Source organism: Nelumbo nucifera, chromosome 3, assembly GCF_055504915.1.
Source record: "Nelumbo nucifera cultivar China Antique chromosome 3, China Antique-T2T, whole genome shotgun sequence".
Lineage (NCBI taxonomy): Eukaryota > Viridiplantae > Streptophyta > Magnoliopsida > Proteales > Nelumbonaceae > Nelumbo > Nelumbo nucifera.
The window spans coordinates 48,689,399-48,707,809 of NC_142651.1; the positions used below are offsets into that span (position 1 = coordinate 48,689,399).

The following is an 18,411-nucleotide window of genomic DNA, read 5'->3' on the forward strand; positions in this document are numbered from 1 at the left end:
GTGGAGTAGATACCCGAGGGAATCAACCTTACTAGGGATGCAACCATTAATGTGTTGTGTTATCCAGCCAAGTACCTCAAGAGCGAAATACATCATGCCGCTCTCAAGAGGGAGTTCCGACTTCGTGACCATTTTTTCAGATCGCTCCCCTTAGGTAGACTTCGACACAATATACCTCGAGCCGGTTCTCAAAAGAGTGGCCAACGAGATCAATGTGGAGCCTTAAACCGAAGTGGAGGTTGGATGTGAAGAGATTGATAACTCTACATATCTGCCACGGTGCTGAGAGCGATCTGGTCTTCCCTTCGTTTCCTCCTCTCTTTCTCTCTCTCTCTCTCTCTTTGAATATACAAATCAACCTTGCAAGAAATGAAATACAATTTTTCCACTTCGTGTACAGTGTAGTGAATCAATAAAACTTTTTCAAAGCATAGTAAAAGGATAACCCAAATTAATGTAAGACGAGGTGAACAAGCATTGTAGGGTACGTGCCTGGCATGCTTGTGCACTTGTAAGGCGTAGAGTTGTCCCTGCTGCTCATGTGCTTAGAAAGTGACTAGGTCTTATTCATGTTTAGCGCCGATGTCACTATTTGCTCAGTGTCGTGGCCCTTGGGCTTTGGGAGCGATTCATAGTCCACTCTCCATAATATTATTTAGCCAATGTCTGGCCTGACCTATTCGCCTAAGCGGTTGGTCATTCCGTAGTAGCTTCTCATATGGCTACTTCTATGTCATCCCATGGGATTAGCTTCTCGGGTGAGTGCTTGCGAGACCATGGCGTACATGTTTTGCCCCCTTGTGAGGGTTGTAATACATATGTTGTTGTTAGTGTGAGTTAGCAGTTTGGGACCACGGCTGCACTGCATCAGCCTCGTAGTGACACCAGTTGTCCACTCCTACAAGAAGCCACTGGGAGCTTGACCATAGGTCGCCAGCTTGCATGGGAGCCTTGGAAGGCTTGACCTGCAAGGGCGTTCGTGCAGTCCGTTGGCTATCGACTCCCGCGGGAGCATGAAGGGTTCGACTTGTAGAGGCGACCTCGCGAAACGGGGCCGATGAGGCTTCGTCCGGGCTGACTGCTGTTGAGGATGAGTTGAGGTCGTTTTGCTGCAGTCTACTCTGTGGCGGTATGAATACATCAAGTTTCTCCCATGCTCACATTTGAAAATTCATGCTTTGTCTCAATGAACTATCGTGCTTCAATCCCAGCAGGAACCACTGATGGTTCTACCATGGGGAGAGGGGCATTCACATGAGGTAGTGGTGTGTTTATTTGGGGCACTGGGAATGGTGAGTTCGGCTTAAACTTATATAGGCATTCTCGGCGTGGGCTTCACACATTGCGCCCAATACGCAGTTTTCACAGGAATTAATACAAGACTTAGATTCTGTCTTCCAAATTCTGCGTCAATTTAGCATGAAACTGAACCCAAACAAGTGCGTCTTCGGTGTCACCTCGGGTAAGTTCCTAGGGTATATTGTCAACCGGCGCGGTATTGAAGCCAACCCGGACAAAATAAAGGCCATCCTAGATATGAGACCACCCAGAAAGGTAAAAGAGGTTCAGAGGCTAAACGGTCGCATAGCCGCTCTAAGCCGCTTCGTGTCCAAATTGGCAGACCGCTGCCTGCCTTTCTTTGAAGCAATCAAAGGCAAAGGGTTTGAGTGGACCCAAGACTGCCAGCTCGCATTCGACGAACTAAAAAATTACCTCGCTAGTGTACCGACCTTAGCCCGGCCCGAGGAGGGCGAAGTCTTGGAACTGTACCTCTCAGCAAGCGACGAGGTGGTCAGTTCGGTACTAGTAAAAGAGGTAAATCGGGTCCAATGACCCATCTATTATGTTAGTAAAATTTTGCAGGGAGCCGAGGCAAGGTACCCGTAGATAGAAAAGCTAGCATACGCATTGGTAGTAGCAGCTCGAAAACTCCGCCCGTACTTTCAGGCTCACACTGTCATCGTCTTGACTGACAAACCTCTAAGGCAAATCTTACTCAAGCCCGAGGTTTCCGGTCGGCTAACGAAATGGGCCATCGAACTCAGCGAGTACGACCTCCAGTACAAGCCACGAATTGCTATTAAGGCCCAAACCTTAGCAAATTTTATCGCCGAATGCACGTTCAGCCCCGAAGTCCCTAGGCCGGTCGAGCCCGAGATCCCCAGTTCGGGTGAGCACGGAGCTCCCAAGCCAACAGAGTCTGAACCCCGTGAAGTAGCAACCAGTGTGTCATCTCTCCTGGTTAGGACAAACGCGAACTGGGATGAGGAGTCCTGGATCCTTCACGTAGATGGCTCCTCGAACCAACAGGGTTGTGGGGCTGGAATAGTACTACGCGGCCCAGGTGGCACGAAACTGGAATACACACTACGCTTTGAGTTCGTGGCATCCAACAACATGGCAGAGTATGAGGCACTGATAGCCGGACTGAACCTAGCGCAAAGAGTAAGGGCAAAGCACATAGTTATCTGCAGCGATTCTCAACTTGTAGTCAACCAAGTTACGGGCGAATACGAAGCACGCGAGCTAACTATGATCGCCTACTTAGCAAAAGTAAAGGAGGCTCTGCTCAACTTCCAGTCACACTTCATCAGGAAAATACTGAGGTCCGAGAACACTGAGGCTGACGCCCTGTCCCGGTTAGCCAGCACGAGTCACAACACCATGAGAATCGTGTACGTAGAGGACTTACCTCGGCCTAGCATTCTCGGTGGGGTAGAGGAGGTCGCTCCCGTCCTTGAAGCAGAGCCGAGCTGGATTGACCCACTCGTGAGCTTCTTGCTAGATAGAACCCTCCCTACAGACCGCAATGCAGCTAGGAGGGTGCAGCGCCAGGCAGCCAAATACGTCATAATAGACGAACGGCTGTACCGACGGTCCTACATGCTCCCCTACCTGTGTTGCTTGCAACCTGTCGAAGCCGAGCTTGTACTCCGCGACACTCATGAAGGCCTGTGCGGCGGACACCTGGGGGGCAGAGCCCTCGCCCAAAAGGCACTTCGACAAGGATACTACTAGCCAACGATGAAGGTAGAGGCTGTCGAGCTCGTCAGAAAATGCGATAAGCGTTAGAAGCATGCCAACATCCACCATCAGCCTGCCGCCGACCTCAAGTACTTCACCAGTCCATGGCCCTTTGCGCAATGGGGCATCGACCTCTTGGGGCCATTCCTGCCAGCAACAGGTGGGAGAAAGTTCCTAGTGGTGGCAGTAGATTACTTCACAAAATGGATAGAAGTTGAACCTCTGGCAACAGTTACAACCCGAAACATACAGAACTTCTTTTGGAAGAACATAGTATGTCGCTTCGGTCTACCTCGGGTATTGATCTCCGATAACGGCAAGCAATTTGAGGATATCAAGTTCCAAGAATGGTGCCAAGATATGGGAATTCGTCAGAACTTCACATCGGTCGCACACCCACAAGCAAACGGTCAGACAGAAGTAATGAACAAAGCCATCATCCGCGGACTGAAAGCACGACTAGACTGAGCTAAAGGGTTGTGGGCGGATGAGCTACCAAGTGTTCTATGGGCTCACCGAACTATGGAAAAAACCGCCACAGGAGAGACCCCCTTTAACCTCACCTACGACACTGAAGCGGTAATCCCGGCGGAAATCGAAATACCTACACTGCGACTAGAAGCATATGACAATCAGAAAAACGGAGACGAGTTACGTACCAACCTCGACCTACTGGATGAGGTAAGAGACCTCACGCACATCCGGACAGTGGCCTACCAGCAAAAAGTAGCTCGGTACTACAATGCCAGAGTAAAGAAGCGGAGCTTCCGCGTCGGAGACCTAGTTCTCCGTAAGATCATGGTGCCCGAACCCGGCGTGGGTAAACTTGGACCAAATTGGGAAGGGCCCTATAGAGTAAAGAGAGTGCTCGGGGGGGCATACGAGCTCGAAACCTTAGAGGGCAAACAAGTACCCCGAGCATGGAACATCGCCAACTTAAGGCAATACTACCTATAGACCGCCAAACGAAGTGGACGAAATCGCTACCAGAGCCCAAGGGCTAGGATGCCGAGCTAACGAAGGAACCTCGGCATAGGCAAGCAAAGAAAAGTGTCAGCCAAAGGCTCAGGCGAAGCGGAGACTTAACTATTAAACATCAAAACAGGCCGTGTGAGTGCAGTAACCCGGGCAAGAAACAGGTTGGGCATATGATCAGTTCGGCAAATATGGTCAATTCGGGAGAAAGAACAACCAACACTTAACCAAAAGAGTCATTTAAAAATAAAAGTGTACATTTCAAAATAAATATATATATCGAGCTCGCAGGCCCAGAGGTACTTATTCTTCATCAGAAGGCACTTCAACAACACGCGAAGGTCCTGCTTCGCCCTCGGAGTCCGGCTCACCATCAATAGCATCGGCCATCTCCTGAGTGATGCACGAAGTGGATATCGCACTAATATCAAGCTCGGGGTATGTATTCTGGATCATCCATCGACTTAGTTTAAAGCCCTTTCTGTATGAATCCACCATCAGGTCATCGAAGCGCGGCGAGGCGATATATTCATCGACGACCTTCTTCTTAGTGCCCTCAATGCCTTGGGAAAAGATCTGTGTCCTCTCCCTAATGTCCTCTTGAAGGTATTCAACCTGATGCTGCAAATCCAGCCTCAGGTCCGCCATATGCTTCACAACAACTCCCATGGCCTCGGCATCTCTTTGAGACCTTGCCTGCCTGGTCAGTGCAACGAGAGCAGCCGCCTCAGCAGCTCGGGAAGTCGCCTCGGCAGCACGGAAAGCCTCTTCGGCAGCTCGTGCCTGCCTCAAGCTCCTCTCCACCTGGGCCGCCAAGGCATGGATAGAAGAGTTCACTTACCAAAAGGAAAGAACAAGTGATTAAAAGAACGACAGCGAGAGGGATAAAAGCGAAGAAGCCCGATAAGAAATCTAACTCACCACCATGGCATGAGTGGCAGCACGACAGGCCACCTGGTTCAAAGGAAGATCGGTCCACACCGCGACCTCCTCAGGAAAGGTGGCCTCCCTACTCTTCTGAAGAGCGTAATTCGACGACAACACGCTCCTGAATTCCCCTTGGGCTTCCGAGCCTGAGGGCCCAGCTCGCGCATAAGCGGACCCAGAGTAAGCGGGAGCACCAGAGTAGGCGGAAGCCCCCGTGTAAGTAGTCTCGGCATAAGGGGCCCCTGTCGCTTCTTGCATTGGAGGAGCCACCTTGGGCGGATCCTCTGACGGGTAGTCTGGTACCTTAGGCTCTGCATCTTGGGGCAGCTCGGCATGAGTTTGCTTGGTGACTCGCTTCCTCCTCTTCATGCCTTGAAACAGGTGCCCACCACGAGTCCTTTCTGAGTCCATCACACCTACAAAAAAGAGTTTGGCATTAGAAAAAACAAAAGAACAAAGCAAAACAAGAAACCTCTAAGCAAGGAACCTACCTGAACTCAGGCTGGCCGTAATGTGCTTGGCCTCCGTCAGATACTGATGGCATTTTAGCCCAAGCCGTGCCCATTGCCGGAGGCCCTTCACCGTCTCTTTATCAAGCGTAACACCGGAGTTAGGGGCGGCCATCCCCCATCCGGTCTGAAACGGCCACCCTAGTACACTTCGCACCCTGAAGTAGTCTCGCTTCCATGCCGGGACCTTGTTGGGAAGTTCATGTAAGAGCTTAAAACCCGGGCGAGGAGACAAGTAGTACGCCCGCCTACGCCCGGGAAGGGGACCCACTTGCTTCTTAAGCATTAAAATAGAAGAGAATATCTCCAAGTCTAAAGGAAAGCCCTGTTCGCAAAATAGGGAGATTGTCCCCACCAAGTTACGAATGAAGTTTGGGTGAAGCTGGCCTACAGTAACGCCGAAGTAGTTCATGACCTCGACAAGAAGGGGGTGGAAAGGCAGTCGCAGCCCCGCAACTATCTGCTCCCGGAATATATCACGATCTCTTCAGAACCGTGCTCCCAAGGAAAGCTACCCGAAGGTATGAAGTAGGCGTACTCCCCAGGCAAGTTGTAATAGGTAATAAGAGATTGGAGCCCCTCAGGCGTCATGGTCGAGGGACCAAACTTGTCTAACGTCCAACCTCGATGAGAGGTGGACGCCAAACTACCCGAGGCGACTCGGCCTACGGGTTCGAACTCTTCCTCGAACTCTACCTCCGGTTCGCTAGGACCACCAAGGGATGCAACTCGGTTCGTAGAACCTGCATCTGACCCACTTGAAGAACCATCTGAGCTATCCGAGCTAGACATCGAGGAGAAAAGATGGATTCCAGGAAAGTACTCACCCGGAAAAAGGCTTGAACAGACTACGGGAACTGGAACACAAGCAAAAAACCTTGAATGCAAACTAAAAGCTTGGATGCAAGCTGAAACTTGGACGCGAGCTCAAAAAGCAAAGCGCAGAAGTGACAAAAGCAACTAGGGTCCCCCACTATTTATACCCGTAGTAACCAAGAATCAACGGCTCAGATCAAATCCAATCTGACGGCCCGCAGTCGCGCTAACCGCACGTCTCCTGAGACCAAGACATGATTGGCCACACGTCTCTCAAAACTGACCGCACGTCTCCTCACATTAAAGGCGGTAGCGACACATTTTCAAATTTGAAGAGACGCCCGCTGTCACATCTCCCAGCGGCATGCTTTTTGAATTTTGAAATAAGGCGCGCGTTGTCACGTCAGTCAGCATTTGTAGGAAGATCGACACGTCTCACGTCTTTTTGGCGCTCGAGAAAACTTGGAAAAACCCTGACGAAATGTGCACTTCGCGTCACCAGCCAAACCAGTTCGAAGTACGGAACAAATCCACCTGCCACCTCACAAACTCCGCGCGCCAGGCCAAGTCCCTTAGCGCGACGAATGGGGGGCAATTGATGAAGGAAGATTTGGCCTGACCTCGTAATCACTCAACACGTAGCAAAGTCAACAGCTCGGTACAACAACGCGCCCAAGGCGCGAACACCAAAAGGAGGAACCAGCAGTCCGAACTCCCTACAAGGAGACCGAAGTCCCTGCAAGGAGCCCGAGCTCTCCCTTTGGCCCCGAGCCTCACACAAGGCAACGACCCGAACTGGCCTACCCCATGGCAGTTCGGGACACTCCTTTATCCGAACTCAAGACTTCACCTCGCTCACCACTCCATCACTTCGCCTCCAGGACGCCGAACTGAACAATCGTACCATGCTTGACACCGAGGAGGTCCGTATCCAAGGGCGGCGCACCTGACTGACTTGGGATCTGACGCTTGACAGCCGCACTTCAACGGCCACCTGCCACCGCCATCTCCAGTTGCAGAGACAGCTCTGACAAAGAGAGCAGTGGCGGTTCTGTCCAGCAGAGGTGATGACACCCGAACTGGCAGGAGCACAGAGTAATGATACCCGACCTGACAGAAGCTTAAGAGTGAGTGCGCGAGGTGGTTATAAAAGGCTCCCTACCCCCCAAGAACAAGGTATGTGAACTTTGCGCCATCTGGTTTTATCTTGCCTTTGAGAGAATACTAACTTGAGCTTCGGAGCAATCTCACCGGGTTCCTCCCTGGAGATTCCTCATCTTCTTCGTTTTAGGCTCCCTATTGCTCCTGCCGGAGGCAAGGTCGTTGACAGTTAGGACCGGCCGGATTGCGCACCATCAAGAGTAGTTCAAGATATCAAAAAATCATAAAAAAAGGGAGAATGATAGTACAACCCAGGGTCAGAATTTTTAGGCCCAAAGTACAGTGGGGCTCGGAATTAATGTCGATTTGCAAGCAGGCATTGGTGTATAAAATGGGGGTATTTGACATTTTGAATGTTTATAGCTATGCAGTGGAATTTAGAAATCTGCATTGGGCCTATTCGTACTTTTCCGTGAAAATTGATGCCTAACCTTTGACCTTATTGATTGGATTAAACAATTTAGAGGTTCAACAATTAGGTCACTGAGTTGTTTACCGGGCCAACACATTTTTCAAGTATAGTTTGGGGGCTAAAACCTAAAAGGACTTGATAAATAGTTTTCAACTATGCATTGAAAACATTGATTTTAGAAAATTCAAGGGAGAATGACGGTTCAGCCTAGAGTCAGAAATTTTAGGCCCAAAGTATAGTTGGGGTGAGTTCCAGTTTGGAATTGATGCCAATTTATGAGCGGACATTGGTATATAAAGTGAGGGTCTTTGATATTTTGAATGTTCATAACTTTGCGGTGAAATTTAGAAATTTGCATTGAGTCTATCGATTTAGTTCTTTTGGGCGAAAATAGATCCTCTCTAGTTTATAAGAATTAAGTTGTACATGCTGGAAATAACCAAGCTTGAAGGAGGTCTGATGTGGGAATTTTCAAGTCCAAAGGCTTTTCTTGTATTGCAGAGGTGATAAGGGGGGACCTGTCAAGATCTCAGTTAGAGAAAGGGCGCCTTTGCTTCATTCCCAACGGGGTCAACTACAGGAGTGTTATTTCATCCTCAGAAATCTTATTTCATTATTTTTGTTCTTTTTAATGTCATGTCTATCGTTAATTAAGGGATATTATCTAAAACTTATTATGACTTTTTTTTTTTTGCATTTTTTAAACTCATTCCGACTTTTCAAAACATCTATAAAATCCCTTGTTAGTGAGTTTTATTATTCAAAATTCACTTTCTGTTAAGATTTTCATTAAATCACCATTACTAATTATTAATAGAAATTGTCCACAAAAGCATTTAAGTATTTTATATGACAAAATTACTGCTGAATGGCCGGTTAAGTTTGTCGAATATTTCTCATGGCAGAATTATGTACCCGACCTGGGCCTGGGCCTGTAGCAATCATGGATAATTTTGTCATAAAATATTTAATAAGGTTCATTGATCATTCAGGGGTAGTTTGGTCATATAAAATACTAAAATACTTTCATGAAAAATTTCTATTGATAGTAACTAATGGTGATCTAACGAAAATCTATCTTAATGGAAGGTGAATTTTGGATAATAAAGTATTAATAAGGGTTTGTTGGAGGTTTTGAAAATTCATGATGAATTTGAAAAAGAAAAACACAGTGAATTTTAGACAATATTTCTTAAATTAAAGACTCGTTACTAATTTTGATAATTGTGCTAGTACGATCATTAAAAGAAAAAATCAGGGTTCATGATTATTAAAGCTGGCAAATGTTTTAGCGTTGGCTACCAACTTTACACAGCCCTCCTTTATCTTGGACTGGGACCGACAGTGTAAGACAAATTCATATGGGAGGAGTTAAACATAGTGTTTTTCCAATGTTTCTTTGTTTTCCTTCTTTTTCCAACCGCTTAATTTGCATCAAGGAGTAAAGTTGTCATTACACATTACAAATTTTATCATGCAAATAAATAGTGAAACTAGAGGAAAAAAACAGAACCAAATTACCTATTTCATGGGTGAAAAAAGCAGAGAAATTGAGTCGTGACACTAAAGGAAGTAAAGTATATAATCAATTCCTGCTCCAAACATAAGCTGATCTATTAGTTAACACACATAAAAAACAGAAAAGTTCAATGCGACTATGTAGAGTTGATGCTGCTGTTACAGTCTCTCCATGGATGAGTTTCCAATTCCCAGAGATACAGAGATGGTTATGTTTGGATAAGCCTCAGGGTTTTCGCTTCAAGCCCAAAACCATGAAACCCCACCAATTTTAGGTGGGTGAGTGTCGACCCTGTTCAGTGCTGAGTTTCAAAAGGAAAAGCTTACTACTCGGGTGAGATCAGATGAGATGAAACTCGTGACTCGTGAGTTTAGGTGGGTGAGTGGGACCCTGTTCAGTGCTGAGTTTCCCGAGTCCCGTCCGGTTTATGATGAAAACCGGGGAGATCTACACGGTGGAATTTCATTATTCCCCTAATATTTAATTTAAAAATCAACTCCATGCCGATCGACCGATCGCCATGAGATTCCGATCAAATCAACTGAAAATCGATCTTTCTGTTTTACTCTTTCCCTCCATGAGAGGGAGAGAGACGGTTCGGCTTCAAGCAATCCCTCGTCCACTTCCTTACCAGTCTCGGACTCTGAGGTATCGTTGTTCTTCTCTTGTTGTTTTCTATTGTTTATTGTTTCTCTCAATTTCTTTCCTTTTAGAATGCTCGATTTTTCTCCACTACAAGTCCTAGTACTAGACCTCTTTCATTTCCTTCTCTCTAGTCTCTTCCTCTCCTATTGGGGTTAGGGTTTCCTCACTTTTCTGCAGAACCAACTATGATTCCTTGAAGTTTTTTGGAATTCTTCCCGATAGCTTAGTCGACTCCCGTTTTAATGGATTTCGTCGAACTAGAGGCCATCGAAGGCCTTCGATGGTCTTGGAATTCATGGCCGGCTTCGAAATCCGAAGCTTCTTCCTTGGTAATTCCTTTGAGCGTCATGTGTACTCCATTGATGGAGTTCACCGAGCTTCCTTTGCTCCCTTACGACCCTCTTGTCTGCAGCCGCTGTGGCGCTGTTTTGAACCCTTACGCACGCGTCGATTACCAATCACGGCTCTGGGTTTGTCCTTTTTGTTATCAGAAGAATCCATTTCCTCGCTCTTATGCTGGGATTGGAGAGAACAATCTCCCTGCCGAGCTTTTCCCGACTTACAGCACAGTTGAATACCATCATGGCCGGAAGGGCTTGGGCCTTGGTTCAAATATCAATTCGAACGCTATTTGGGGTGGCAACAGGCTATCTTCTTCGTCACTATCATCTTTGATGTCGTCATCTTCTTCTATGGGTTCATCCTTCTCTTCTTCTTCACTCTCATGTACGGATTCGCGGGGGAATGGACCTGCATTTGTGTTTGTTGTTGACACTTGCTCACCTGAGGAGGAGTTACGAGCACTTAAAAATGAGCTGTTGCTCGTTGTGGCGCAATTGCCAGAGAACGCATTGGTTGGGCTGGTCACTTTCGACTCCATGGTCAGTGTCTACGACCTCGGGTTTGTGGACTGTTCAAAGGTTGTATTGTTTCATGGAGAACGGGAATTATCATCGGATCAGGTATACATCTCTGCCTAGTGAAGCTGTAGTAGTACTGCCGTGGAAGTAGTGGATTCCTGTATCTCGTTTCTTTTTTTTTTTCTATATGTTCTTCTTTTGGTCTCCACCAATCCTATATAATGCATAAATGCCATTGCATCCAAGATTGTTTTTAATCGTTTGGCAACAGTAGTTTGAAGTTTTACTCCACAATGTAGCGTACACATGTAATCACTTTTTATGGGATTCAAGGACAATGCCCTGGAATTGCTTGAACAATTATTATTTCTAATTGAAACCACTTTTGGATTTTACCAAAATAAAAAAGAAAGAAACCACTTCTGGAGATAATCTGCCTGGAAATTTGTAATTGAAACCACTTTTACTAGATGTCTCTTAAGAGACAAATGCTCATGGTCGTTACCAGCATTTCTCTAGTCCTTTCTCACCTTTAATATCCATTAAAGGTGTGGGATTTGGCTCTTCTATTTCACTGGACATCTCAGGTATGGGATTTGGCTCTTCTATTTCACTGTCTGGAAGAAAGTTAATCATGCCTTTTGCTATGGTTTACCCCCTTCAGTCTCTAAATCATGGCCCATCAAACATTGAGTGTAATTGTCATCATCTCATATATGGTGGAGTTCGTTTTGAAGAAGAGGATGTTGTAGAAGATGAGACTTGTGAAAAGACAGCAAAAGGGTCAGATTAAGGACCGGATTTCCAGATTCACAATGGATGTGCTTATTTCAGGGTCTTGGATCCCAATGGTTTACAATTTGGTAAGAATCTTCACTGCCAGAAGGCAGGGTTGGAAGACTATCTTACTTAGATTCTTAGAGCCTTCCTCCCTCTGGAAAATACATTGCTCACTTTCTTGGGAAAATATGGAATCTTTGATCACTGAAGGTGATCATCAGCAGACCTCTTCATGATAGATGATGTTTCACATCGTTGGATGGCCTGGGTTCATATCTTTGAACTTTACAAAATGAAAACAAAGGAAAAGAAAATCAGGGTTTGGGTGGTTAGGATATAGAAAATCTGTAGAATTTTTGCTTTGATGATAGTGAGTTGGCTACAGAACCAAGACTCTATAGTATGGAGCTTTAAGAATGAAATTAAAAAATTCAATTGGTTGACAAGGAGCTTGACTGTGAGAATACATTGGGTGGGGAGATCAGCAAATGCTTTGGCTGATTGTCTTGCAAAGCAAGGGGCAAACAGGGAACGATTATATTGGGCTCAACTGTAGTTCGAATTTGTTTTCTATTTTGTGCTTTCTTCTTGTTGTTATGTTAGGAGAGGACACAGCTTGCACCTCTTCATGGGAAGATTGTAACTGAATTACACTTTCTATTAATGAAATCTTAATTTATTTATAAAAAAAAATTGCTTTGGTGATGGCACTGGTAAGTGGTTTTGGAGATTTGGCCAACAAGAAAACAGTTTGTGGAGAAGAGACATAAAAGCAAAATATAATCTAAGAAGTGGGGGTTAGGATCCAGGTGAAGCAAGTCAGCCCTATGGATGTTCAGTTTGGAAAGGGATTGAGAGAAGTTACAGTTCTTTCAGTAAGGAAGTCAACTTTGAGGTGGGGAAAGGAACCAAAGTCAAGTTTTGGAAGGACTGCTGGTGTGAAGGTAGCATTCTGAAAGATGAATTCCCTGAGTTGTTCACATTAGCAGTGGACGAGGAAGCAAAAGTGGTGGAGTATATGCAGATCCCCAATGGCAACTGTGTGTGGAATATCCTTCTCAGAAGAGCTTTAAGCGATTGGGAGATTGACCATTATGCTCGGCTGCTGCAGAGGCTTTATAGTACCCGTATTGACTATATTAGTGAGGATAAAAGAGTGTGGCAAGATGGGAAGAGCAAACAGTTTTTGGTGAGTTCATTTTATAACAGGTTGACTAAGGAGGAAGATCAAGATTTCCCTATGAAAATAATCTGGTGCAAATTCATTCCTTCAAAAAATTGCATTCTTCATCTGGCTGGATTTCCTCAAGAAGATTCAGACTAAAGACAATCTAATGAAGAGAGGTGTAGCAATTGACTCACCAGTGTGTGTCCTATATAACAGGGTGGATGAATCCGTCAACCACCTGCTATTATACTGTGAGTTTTCTTATAAGATATGGGTGAATGTTCACAACTTGTTTGCCCTTGAGGTATGTTGTCTGAACTCGGTTGAAAGTTTCTGTAAGGGGTGATACATTCAAAGTTTGAGCAAAATAGGGAAGGCTGTTTGGCAAATGATTCCAGGAATTGTGTGGTGTTTGATATGGCAGGAAAGGAACTTGGAATTTTTCACAACAAAAGTAGCCAGGTGGAGGATGTAATGATGTATGGCATAAAGTTGTGCACAAATTATTCTCCTGGTCTTCAGCTCAGATCAACTTAAACAGTTCAAACCATAGTTTTTTTTTTTTTTTTGATGAATCAGTTCAAACCATAGTTCCTACTTTGATTTTGTAAATCTGTTTGTTAATACTGAAGGGATAGTGGCTTAGTTCAATGTATGTTATCCTGTTACAGCATCTAGTTGTACAGGGTATTTTGTTTCCCTTTTAATGAAGTTATTACAATACCACTTCTCAAAAAAAAAAAAACAAAAACTTACTGTCTTATCAGACTGGAGTGGAGTAGTTTCTCAAGAAATTGGACCACAGGAAGCACAGTAGCTGTAAGATGCATGATGTGCTTGATAGTTTACTTTTAATATTCGTCTACTTGCATCTATAGCATTGTTTTTTTATCAATAATCTATAGCATCCTGTTATGCTTAACTATTCCTTCTAGTGTGCTTTGGGAACAACTTTTTATGGTGGCTGGTTGGGCCTTTGGGATCAGGAATATCGAAAAGTATGTATCTTATCAGTACCTCTGATAGGCACACATGTGATTTGGTTGATCATAAAGAGTAAAGTCAAGAATATACACCATCTCTCATGCAGGATCTCTGTTGTGTTGGCCATGTTGAGCATATGGCTTAGGTGGCTGGAATAATGGCATTCATTCAATGTTTTACTCTTCTCAAATTTTCTTTTGTTTGTGAGACAGTAACATTGTTGCATCTTTTGTATGGAGTGAGAGAAAAGGGTTGGTTTCACCAATACATATGTTTGAACACAAGAATACTGCATTTGAGACATGCATATAGCCTTGTTCTTATTTCTCCCTCAAAATGCTTTCTCTATTTTTCTGTTCATTTCAGCAGAAATAGATGCATCAATGGAAGAAATTTTCAGGGAAGGTTAAGGAAGTAGATGCGCCTTACAATGTATTTATTTATAATAGTGGTTCTTGACTTCTTTAAATCAAGTAATCAATTGGTGGTGCTCGGACTTGGGAGTAACTGTATGCTAGGGATTGTTTCTGGGTTGTGTAACTGGCGGCATGCTTATTGGTTTCTTCTAAGTATACTATGCTTGGGGACTGATTGGAAATTTTACAAGTGCATTGCATCACCTCACATTTGATTTTCCTGGAATGGCATTTACCTGATCTATATTATTTGTTCACCTTCAGATTCAGGATTTATTGGGAATTTCTTGCTGTAATCACCAGCAACTTGGAAAGGCATCCACTATCCAAAAGCAGGGTTTTCTGCTTCCAGTTTCAGAATGTGAGTTCAATATAACTACAGCAATTGAAGAGATCCACTCCACCAAGCAGGCTATGCCTGGTCATCGTCCTAAAAGGGCCACTGGAGCCGCTATATCAACTTCAGTTGGACTTCTGGAAGGATGCTTATGCAACACAGGTTCCCGGATCATGGTCTTCACATCTGGACCTGCTACTCTGGGCCCTGGGATTGTTGTAGACACTGAATTCAGTCATGCCATTCGTACCCATCGGGATCTTATAAATGGTCATGCTTTTTACTACAGTAAGTCTTGCAACTTCTATAAGCAAGTTGCACAGAGGTTATGCAATGCATGTATTGTTCTGGATTTGTTTGCTTGTTCTCTTGATCAGGTTGGGGCTGCAGAATTAAAATTTCCAGTTGAAAGCTCAGGCGGCTTCATGATGCTGGGGGAGTCATTTGAAACAGATCAGTTCAGGAAATGCCTACGTCACATTTTTAGTCGTGATGCTGATGGCAATCTCAAAATGTACTTTGATGCAACAATTGAGATAATCACCACGAAAGAGGTAATGATCTGTGGCGCCCTTGGTCCTTGTGTATCTCTCCAGAAAAACAACAGTTCAGTGAGTCAGAATGAGATTGGACAGGGTGGTACCAACTTGTGGAAGCTAGGTACGCTTACAAACAAGACATGCATTGCTTTTTTCTTTGAGGTAGGTGATGAGCAGAAAATCCAGGCAGGGTCTGCATTCTTCATACAGTTCATAACACGTTACTGGCATGGGAATATGGGAATCCGACAAAGGGTGACAACTGCAGCAAGAAGATGGGTTGGAAAGCGCTCACCAGAGATTGGCTCTGGGTTTGATCAAGACACTGCTGCCACAATTATTGCCAGACTCGCTATCCATAGGGCTGAGCAATCTCATGCTCGAGATGTCATAAGATGGCTGGATAAGAGGCTGATTAAATTTTGTTCCAAGTTTGGTGATTATGTGTTAGAAGACCCGTCTTCATTTCGTCTGTCATCCAACTTCTCCCTCTACCCTCAGTTTATGTATTACTTAAGGAGGTCACAATTTATTGACGTCTTTAATAGCAGCCCTGATGAGACTGCCTTCTTCAGGTTGATGCTTAACCGGGAAGGGGTGGTTGGATCTCTGATTATGATCCAGCCTACTCTTTTCCAGTACTCTTTCGATGGGCCTCCAGTTCCTGTCCTCCTGGATGTTAGCTCTATCTTGTCAGATGTGATTCTGCTTTTCGATTCTTATTTCTATGTGGTTATTCACTATGGGTCTAAGATTGCACAATGGAGGAAGCAAGGTTTTGACAAGGACCCAAACCATGAGAACCTGAGAAATCTATTGGAAGCACCAGAAATTGATGCAAAACAGTTGGTGGCTGAACGAATTCCTGTTCCCAAGCTTATTAAATGTGACCAGCACAGTAGTCAGGCAAGATTTCTGCTTGCTAAGTTGAATCCTTCAGTTACTCAGAATTCAGTATATACAGATGGCTCGGATATCATATTTACGGATGATGTGAGTTTGCAAGTTTTTATAGAGCATTTGCAGGCCTTGGCTGTGCGAGGGTGATGAAGAGATTGCTGAATGATGGTTTGTTCTCTCATTCTCTGTTTTTTTGTCTCTTACACAGAATCATTGTATACTGCGTGCAATATAGAAAACCTTTTTAACTTTATTTTTTTTCTAAAAGATTGATGTTGTAAAAAGGTTAATGTTTAAGTGGAGATGTGGAGGTAAACCAGCCCTGTGAGTGGTTTGATGTTGTCCACAGGTCTGAGAAAACACTCTTCACATATTCTAGCCGGTCAGAATTGTTGTAAAGGTGAATGAACTGAACCCTCCTCCCCCCGGGGGGCTATTCTCTGATAGTTTTTGTATGAGGAGTTGAGGAGGACCACGGAGCTTATTTCTGTTTGCTCTGCTTAATAGAATATAATTCATCTTTACTCGAAGGAAAAATTGTGTCAGATACCATATGGTCGGTATGTGTCAGTTTCAGGGCAGCTGAGGGGTGTGAGGCAAGTGAACAGTCTGAAATTGAATGCCAAAATACATCAGTCCCTTTCTAATATCAGACTACTCTTGGGTCGATATGATTGTTTTGAATTGAAAAGCAAGCTTCAATATAGTTTGTACTAAAATTATTTTTTGTATATAAAATATAACACAAAAATGTGAAAAATAAATGTCTTGCACATTAAAGTTTGGGCTTTCATGTATAACCGTATAAATGATGAAGTTAATTATGTATGACAAGTAATAGGTTCACCATGCACATGTGCAATATATTATTAATTTTGAATGCTTTATGCATGTTCATTTGTAATGGAGGGTTCATGTGTAAATTACAATTTGGTTCATATGTTAAACATGAGTAAGATTGAGCTGTGGAATTAATGTCACACTGCTGCCACTGTATTTATTTAGATTTATGATTTATCATTTATGTGGCGTTCGGAAGAGTTGGGACTTTGGGGTCTCAGCAACATGATATGTGACCGCACATCTCACCATAAGACCAGACCCACTATAACACTAGGACACACCATGTCTGCGAGTGCGATGTGCAGACACATATCATGTTGTAATGTGTCGGAACAATTTTTTGTTACGAGCATATCCGATCCCGGTTTGAAATGCAACTAGGGGTGCTCAACAAAAAGTGAAATATTGAAAAACTGAATTCAGAAAATCGAATTGAAATATCTGATTAACCAAACCGATCAGTATATATATTTATATATTATATATTTTTAATATACATATTTATTTTATATATATATTTAATTATTTATTTATAATATATATATATATATATATATATATATATATATTTATAATATATATTGAAAATATAAAAATTGAGAAACCGGCAAACTGAACTGGTGAAAAACCGAACCCATCAATTAGTTAACCAATTGGTTTATCTTGGTTGTTAGTGTTTTCCGAAATAACACTAGTTTAATAATTTCAATACAAAATTATATGATATTTAGTTTACTAGGGGAGCATAAAAACATATAAATAAAAGTTAAGAATTGACACTTTAGGCTTTGTTTGGTTTGTGGGGTGGGGATGAGAAAAAGGGAATATTCTAAAAATATTCCCTTTTCTTATATTTGTTTTAAGGGAAAGAGGGGGATGGGATGAGAAAAAGGTGGGATGTCAGATCCCAAAATGGTGGATTCAGGGTCGCACCAAAACAGTGTGACTCCGGTGGGAAAACTCAAGAAAACGACCATGCCAATGGTAGCATGTGCATTAACAGCAAAGTTTCTGCCTTCAACTCTTAAACACGACCATGCCGAAGGTCCAACCCAGCAGGAAGACAGTCAAGAGGTGCAAAGGTGATCCTACCAAGCAGCGAAATCCGGCAACTCGACGGCCATGTCAAGGCGGCGGAACTCATGTTCGAGATACCCAATTACTTCTTGGTGAATTCCCGATCACTGCAAATAGGACGGGGGTTCTCTGCACTTAGCGCCGATGAAGATTTAGAAATGGGTAAACATAGAGGTTCTCACTGCAAATAGGACAAAGGTTCTTTGCTCTTCGAGTACTGGGGCGGTGCGCATCGAGAATAAACCGAGGTTGAAACGGGAAGAAGAAGAAGAAGAAGAAGAAGAAGAAGAAGAAGAAGAAGAAGAGAGGAGAAAGAAAGTGGGAGAGGTGGGAGATGAAGGGCTCTGTTCATCTCGAATGAAGGAGGAAGGTGAACAGTGAGTTTTTCCATCCCATCCCACCCAAATCTTCCCACAAACCAAACGGAGCCTTAAGGCTCAAACAAATGACCTCACAACAAAGTAAAAGAAAATGACAAAGGGAAATCCAAAATAACATATACCTCTAAGCAAGGTTTAA

At 44.0% G+C, this 18,411-nt stretch overlaps 1 protein-coding gene across 1 annotated transcript; it reads left to right on the plus strand.

Annotated features, from left to right (window-relative positions):
• Nucleotides 1-9,646: 9,646 nt before the first annotated feature.
• Nucleotides 9,647-16,509, plus strand: LOC104609552 (Sec23/Sec24 protein transport family protein). Its single transcript, XM_010275896.3, has 2 exons — nucleotides 9,647-10,950; nucleotides 14,461-16,509. Exons 1-2 carry the CDS (start codon nucleotides 10,231-10,233, stop codon nucleotides 16,117-16,119), a joined length of 2,379 nt encoding a protein of 792 aa, XP_010274198.1. The 5' UTR covers nucleotides 9,647-10,230; the 3' UTR covers nucleotides 16,120-16,509.
• Nucleotides 16,510-18,411: the final 1,902 nt, after the last annotated feature.

Excerpts from the sequence above, each read along its gene's own strand:
- LOC104609552 (XM_010275896.3), top strand. The coding sequence starts at position 10,231 with ATGGATTTCGTCGAACTAGAGGCCATCGAAGGCCTTCGATGGTCTTGG. Across the intron at positions 10,951-14,460 it reads GGGAATTATCATCGGATCAG|ATTCAGGATTTATTGGGAAT; the intron begins GTATACATCTCT and ends GTTCACCTTCAG.